We start from the raw sequence: 6,883 nt of genomic DNA, 5'->3' as shown, positions 1-6,883 counted from the left end.
TGAAACTTACAAGGAAGATTTATAACGGTTAAGTTTTCTTGAGAATTATTAGTAGTTTAAGAGTAAATGGCAGCTTAAGGTATAAAATATACCTACACTTGGAATATTCCGTACAAAATACGAAATCTTTTGAAAAATATTACTTATTTTTATCGTAAGGGCTACGGAGCCCTATTTCGGGCGTTCCGACACGCTCTTGACCGGTTTTTTAAGCGGCGGTTTGGTCGCACCTTTACACTATCTAGACAAGCGACGATTGACTCTTAACTGGTGCCTCGCCGCCCTCTTATCCGTACGCGCGCCAGTTGGCAGGTGGCAGGTGCCAGTGGCAGGTGGCAGTATTGAGAGCCGTCCGCCGGGCGTGTCGTTACAGGTGAAGGTGATGAACAAGCAGCTGCTGCTGTTCCACAACGCGGTGTCGGCCTACTTCAGCGGGAACGGCGCCGCGCTCGAGGCCGCCGTCAAACACTTCAGCATCCACGCGCCGCCCCCGCCCGCCCCGCCCGCCGCCCTGCCCGTGCTGCCCGCCCCCGCCCCCGCCCCCGCCGCCCCCCCCCCACCGCGCCGCCCGCGTAGGACACCCGCACGATCCCGGTTCGTCGCTACACACACAGCTACTACGACATTTGAAGCTCTTGATCTCGTATTAAACAATGAGTTAGCGGAACGGCAAGATTCGGAGTTCGAATTTTGCGCTTCGTAGTAGGTACAATCAAGTGCAAAGATTTTTCAAAACCAAGTTTGGGTTTGCTAGTCATTCTCGCGCCCACGCAAGGGCCCGGGCTGACTCATCTCGACAAGGTGTCGCCGTCGACGAATACCTCTGGGAGGACATTATCATCATCATCAAGTGCAAAGACATCGACACGGCCAAAGTTACAAAAATATGTATACACGGCCTCAATGTTCAGTGCATAAAGTCGTGTATACATAATTATTTTTGTAACTTTGGCCGTCTCGATATCTTTGCACTTGACTGTATAGGGCCTGGCCTCTCATTTCCATCGAGCAGGGAATCAGAGGACCTACTCCGAAGTTCGACAATCGAAATTGGAATCCTCCCGTCCCTCCCGCTCTCGTATTAAATAGTATAAGTGTCAGAGGGACCGAACGACACGAACTTCGATTTTCGAATTTCGTAGTAGCCCTGCAGGGCCTATCGGTAAACTGTCGCGGGTGCAGGTACAATCCTATGCTCGCGCCGCGCCGTGCCGCGTGCGCAGTCAGCGCTGCTCGTTGTTCAGCATCAGCAGTCGTCCGCCCGCTCCGTGCAAGCCGCGGCAGCTGGCGTAGGCCCTTATACTTTAGGAGTACCTTTTTTTTTTTTTATTCGACTGAATGGCAAACGAGCAAGTGGGTCTCCTGATGCTAAGAGATCAACACCGCCCATAAACATCTGCAACACCAGGGGTATTGCAGACGCGTTGCCAACCTAGAGGTCTAAGATGGGATACCTCACGTGCCAGTAATTTCACCGGCTGTCTTACTCTCCACGCCGAAACACAACAGTGCAAGCGCTGCTGCTTCACGGCAGGATTAGCGAGCAAGATGGTGGTAGCAATCCGGGCGGAACTTGCACAAGGTCCTACCACCTGTAAGCTGTTAGGCTACTTACAGAAACCAGCGAAAGTGGATGAGCGGTTAATGTGCTCCAAACTATAGATAGTTTGGAGCACAGTAACCGCTCATCCACTTCTGCTGCTGCCTGTACGCGCTATGCGGCTACCTGCGCGGTTTTAGCGTGCCATCTCTTTCTCAAGCGATACTTTTAAGAGGGATGGCGCGCTAAAACCGCGTGGCTTGTAGTATTTTCCAAATTCACTCATTGCGGCGGAGGCGGGCTGTAAATCTCTTACCCTAAATTTCCCAGGGCCCCCCCTTAAAGACGGATTTTGTATTGCATTCTACGCTTCTGATTTCAATTATTTTCTGTTCTGTTTTAGTAACAATCGGCGAGTCTGTCTGTAGTCGGCCTTAGAACGGGGGGACTTACGTATGTTTAACAAAATCATAATATCATAATAAACCCCGTTTTCGAAAAAGTCATTACCCGATGCTCGAAACTTGGTACGTACTTATTTTATTTTTAGTACTCCTCTAAATAATAATCCCACATGCCAGTTCAAATTTTATTTTAATCATTTTACAAACCAGACTAGAAGCATTGCAAGGAAGGGACATGGTCTATTTCAAAATTATAGAAAATTAAGAAACATAAAATTATTGGTCACAATGTTTGTAAATTAAAAGCACTGGAACAAATTCTGCTTGCACTAATATTAATGAAAGTGTGACCTTCAATGACGAGAGTTGCCAACACGAAAAAACTTGCCAGTTTGTTTCCTATTATCATTTAAATTTTTTAGTGTATTGCCAGGGCGTATTTTAGCAAAAACGTTCCAGATCTCAACAATTTATTTATTTATTTTGGAACTACTTTCAATAACATTAAAAGCGAAATTAAAGAATAACATGACAATGCTTTGGTTTTTTTTTTTGCTAAAATACGTCCCATTAGTGTTCACTCTAGGACTGAGTTGCCAGCGTTTGTCCCCTCCCAACCCCTATTTAGAAAAGGACAGATTTTAAAGATGACAATTAATGCGTTGCCCTAGCACACTAGAGCTTAGCGTCAAAATAAATTGTTATTTCCATCTTGCATAAATACCTTAATCAATTTTGACAGGGAAAACTGACAAAATGTATCAAAGTGATGTTCATTTTTATGGCCACGAGAAAAGCTATTGTGACCAGTTTATTGCTTTATAATGCCTAGATTAAATTTTGTACCTAAATTAGACAATTTGTTCAAGTACAATTCCATATTTTTATATTAGGTATTATTATAGTGTTATTAACTTGATAATGATTATTTTATGATCGCTGATGTTCTTAGCTCAAGCTTGTCCCTCCATTACCCATTTATGGCGAGCTTGTATCCTATTTGTCCAAATAGCAAGTTTTTGTGTCGGTTAAGAGCTATAAAATATTGTAATTGTCATATCCAAAGATAAAATTGTGTAAAATTTAGCATCTCTTATTCGTGATATCATAATCTAATCTCTGTAAGTTAGTTGGGATGCTAGTTGTAAAGCAGGCCTTATTACTGAGGTGTTAAGGTACGTTATCTATGATATTGTGTACTGTGAGCGGAACTGACAATACAAGTGGATGTAGTTCGATCGAATAGCTCAGTCTTCGCGCGATTTCGTTGGTTGCCAGGGGTCATCAATCAAGTTCATAATTCGAAGTTTGTATTGTATCGTCCTTCTCACTCTCTCGGTAAATTCTATTGATGTGAGCGGGACGGTACGGTACGATTTATTTCTCCACACACTGCACCACACTAGTACTATAGGGGGAGAATAGACTACGCCAAAAAAACATGTTGTAGATGTTAAAAGGATGAAAATCGGAACGATTGATCTTTAGGCCATACGAATCAATTTGACCCGTAGCACGAAAAAAAAACAAAAAAGGAGAGGATTTATGACATCTTTTTTTTTTCTGGAACCTATCGTGTGTGGTATCTAATGAAAGGGCTTACTAAGCCCATTCTAAAAATATCACATCATTATATTTCAGTCTTTTTTTTTTTTTATTAAAATAAAAATCATTTTCAAAACATACCAAGTTTGTGGGCTCCTCTAGATATGATACGGTTGAATCATTATTTGTAAAATATATCTAAAATGATATGTAATGGCCTCATATCCAACCCCAAGAAAGAAATTTTGAAAATATTTACATTTAGCTCGTGAAGTTGCGAGGCGTGGCGTGACTGACTTCGCCGCCGGCCCCCGGCCCCCGACCGCCGGCCGCCGAGCGAGCAAGAAAGGGAAGCAGGCAGGGAGCGGCAGCAGGGTATATGCTCACAACAAACATTTGAATCAAAAGCAAACAAAAAAAAATAATTGCTAATAATAATTGTGATTTTATCACATTTTGTAATATTAAAAAATAATAAAAAATACTAAGTAAATGTAAATATTTTCAAAATTGCTTTCTTGGGGTTGGATATGAGCCTATTTCATATCATTTTAGGTATATTTTAGAAATAATGAGTCAACCATATCATATCTAGAGGAGCCCAAACTTGGTATGTTTTGAAAATGATTTTTATTTAAAACAAGTGACTGCAATTTAATGATGTGATATATTATTGGAATCAGCTTAGTAAGCCCTTTCATTAGATACCACACACCACAATAGGTTTCAGAACAAAAATTTTATTTTTCCCATACAAAAAAAAAGGTGACATCATTCCTCTCCTTTTTTGTATTTTTTTTCGTGCTATGGGTCAAATTGATTCATATGGCCTAAAGATCATCAATCGTTCCGATTTTCATGCTTTTAACACCATGTGCAGCTTTTTGCTGAATTTGGGGGTGTACCTATACCTAATACACCAATAATCCCGCCCCTAACTCATGGCTGTCCTGGTGTTGCCAGCATCAAGAATGGCAAGGAATCGCGCGAGGACTACATCTCATGTGAAAGTATTTTTAATAGCTAGTCAACTGTTTTTTGAACTTTTATGTAAATTACTTATTTATTTATAACAATTATGTTAGAAAATTCTACTTTAGGTTTATAAGTTAACTGCATTTATTATTTTCTTAATAAATAAGTGTAATATAGTTATTGAATTACTGGTTTTTTTATTTCTAGATCCTTAGCCTTTCCTTGAAAAAAATTTAGCACAGCATTGTCATGCATGAGTAATTTTTTTTTTTAAGAATTAACTGTTACACATTTGTTCAACAATAAATAGGTATCAGTGTTAGCAGAGCTCCTTTCCAAAGCAAACTGTATGCAGTGTGGGGTCATTTTAGACGATTGTATAGAAACAGGCATAAAAAAATATTTTCGGATTCTTCTGATTGGTTGTGCTATAAGAGCTACCTTTATACCAGTTTCTAGTACAACTAATGACTGTATAAGGTATTTGTTGATTGTGTTGGCTTAGAAGTATGATTATTTGACCGCTCCAAGGAGTATCAGTAGCAGACCTATTGATGAGAATAAAATTATGATATTCATTTCAGCTTGATACCTCCACACATTCTGGAGAAAAGGGTTGTGACAGACAAACACATAGATGGCCAACAAAGTGATCCAATACAGGTTCCATTTCAGCAACTGAGGTACAGAACCTAAAAAGAAACAAATTAATCACTTTTTCAAATAATAATTCTTTATTGCAAGTATCACAATATAATCACAGAGCATCCAGCTGTCCTTTGACAGGGTGCAACATCTCCAAGCTTAGACTTTACGACTCGAAATCCACAGCCATAGCTGTTACAGTAAACCACGCAGGCTGCCAAGTCGCTTTATGCCTTCACTGTTTCCTTGTCACCGTCTTCTTTGCAAAGCTCTTCTGCCTCTGCTTTGAATTTTTCCTGGAGTAAAAATAATAAAGGACTAGTTTTTTATTGATCTAAGTAAATAAACAATTTTACCTTATTGCCATAAGAATTGTGTGGCCCTTACCAAATCGTAAATAACTTTTACAACCAATGAGCAGCTGGGACATGTTGCTACCTCTTCTCCCGCCATTAATTCCTCCTGAAAAAGCCAATAGATCAATTCAAGCAAGATATGTGGAAGCAAAATTAACGAAATTATTATTAATTCGTATACATCTGTGTAATTTCTACGAAAACATTGAAATTCTAACCTTACTGATCTGAAAGCGGTCCCCACATGGACAGGGATAATAATACATTTCGTCATCTTCATCAAACTCAAAATCTTCGATTTCTATTTCGTCGTGAAATATCGTCATGCTTTCGTGATATAATTGGTATATAAGGAAAACTCAATCCAATCAATTCATTTGTCAAATTGTCACAACACACAACCAACATGCTTGCTAGCTTCAGTGTTGCCAAGTCCTAAAAACTCGAGTCGCTAAACTCAAAAGTCGCTAGATACTCGCTAAAATTAATTCCACCACGAGCGAGCGGACTCAGGACAGGATTTTGTCTGGGAGAGACACAAGAGATGACAAGAGGCCACTGGTGGTCTGAATGATTGGGATACGAAAAAAAAACAACTTAAATTACAAGATTTCCGAATTCACTGAAATTGATTTGATTTTTTTTAAATAGCTAAAGCTAGAGCATAAACCAATAGAGCTTTAGTTAAAGTTTGGATTTGGTGCGTAAGCGCGTTTGTCACTTTCCATATAAGTAGATCTTCTGGCATTGTATAATTCTCGTCGTCATCGAGTTGACGAAAAATGTATACATTATTGCTATCCATATTATGTAGGTAGTAATGTTTCCAGTTTTTAGACGAGCAGATTGCCTAGTGGTTAGAGAACCTGACTACGAAGCTTGAGGTCCCGGGTTCGATTCCCGTGTCCGGGCAGATATTTGTATGAAAAATACGTATGGTTTGTTCTCGGGTCTTGGGTGTTTAATGTATTAAAGTATGTATCTATCTATATAATTATATTTATCCGTTGCTTAGTACCCATAACACAAGCTGTGCTAAGTTTACTTTGGGACTAGGTCAATTGGTGTGAATTGTGTCGTGATATTTATTTATTATTATTGTTGGTCCTAGAACTGTTTAAATTTGTATTCCAACAGTGGCCAGTTAAGTCGCTTAACCATTTTTATAGTCAAAACTTTTTTTTGGTCGCTTAGACTTAAGCAAAAGTCGTTAGTTCCAGCGACAAAGTCGTTAAATTGGCAACACTGGTTGCCTTGCTGCGATGTTGCCTAGGATGTTGCAACCTTGCAAAGATGTTTCTTATGATTCCACTGTTCAAGATCCATTTTTTCCTGCTTATACCAAGGATAAAGGGTCTTGAACAAATTAATAATACTCAAGCAAGTAATGTATTATGAGTTATGACATGAGTACAATA

General features: G+C 39.7%; 1 protein-coding gene and 1 long non-coding RNA gene across 2 annotated transcripts; one reads left to right on the top strand and one right to left on the bottom strand.

Moving 5' to 3' along the window:
- Window positions 1–550: 550 nt before the first annotated feature.
- On the top strand, window positions 551–4,649 carry LOC141438905 (uncharacterized). The gene is made up of 2 exons (XR_012452530.1): window positions 551–594; window positions 1,944–4,649. It is a non-coding gene; the product is annotated as an uncharacterized lncRNA (long non-coding RNA).
- A 526-nt stretch (window positions 4,650–5,175) lies between these two features.
- Window positions 5,176–5,887, bottom strand: Dph3 (Diphthamide biosynthesis 3). The gene is made up of 3 exons (XM_074102956.1): window positions 5,684–5,887; window positions 5,497–5,571; window positions 5,176–5,405 (listed from the first exon to the last, which is right to left on the bottom strand). Exons 1-3 carry the CDS (start codon window positions 5,789–5,791, stop codon window positions 5,337–5,339), a joined length of 252 nt encoding a protein of 83 aa, XP_073959057.1. The 5' UTR covers window positions 5,792–5,887; the 3' UTR covers window positions 5,176–5,336.
- Window positions 5,888–6,883: the final 996 nt, after the last annotated feature.

This window comes from Choristoneura fumiferana, chromosome 20 (genome assembly GCF_025370935.1).
Source record: "Choristoneura fumiferana chromosome 20, NRCan_CFum_1, whole genome shotgun sequence".
Taxonomy (NCBI): Eukaryota; Metazoa; Arthropoda; class Insecta; order Lepidoptera; family Tortricidae; genus Choristoneura; species Choristoneura fumiferana.
This window is presented reverse-complemented; position numbering and strand designations above follow the sequence as displayed.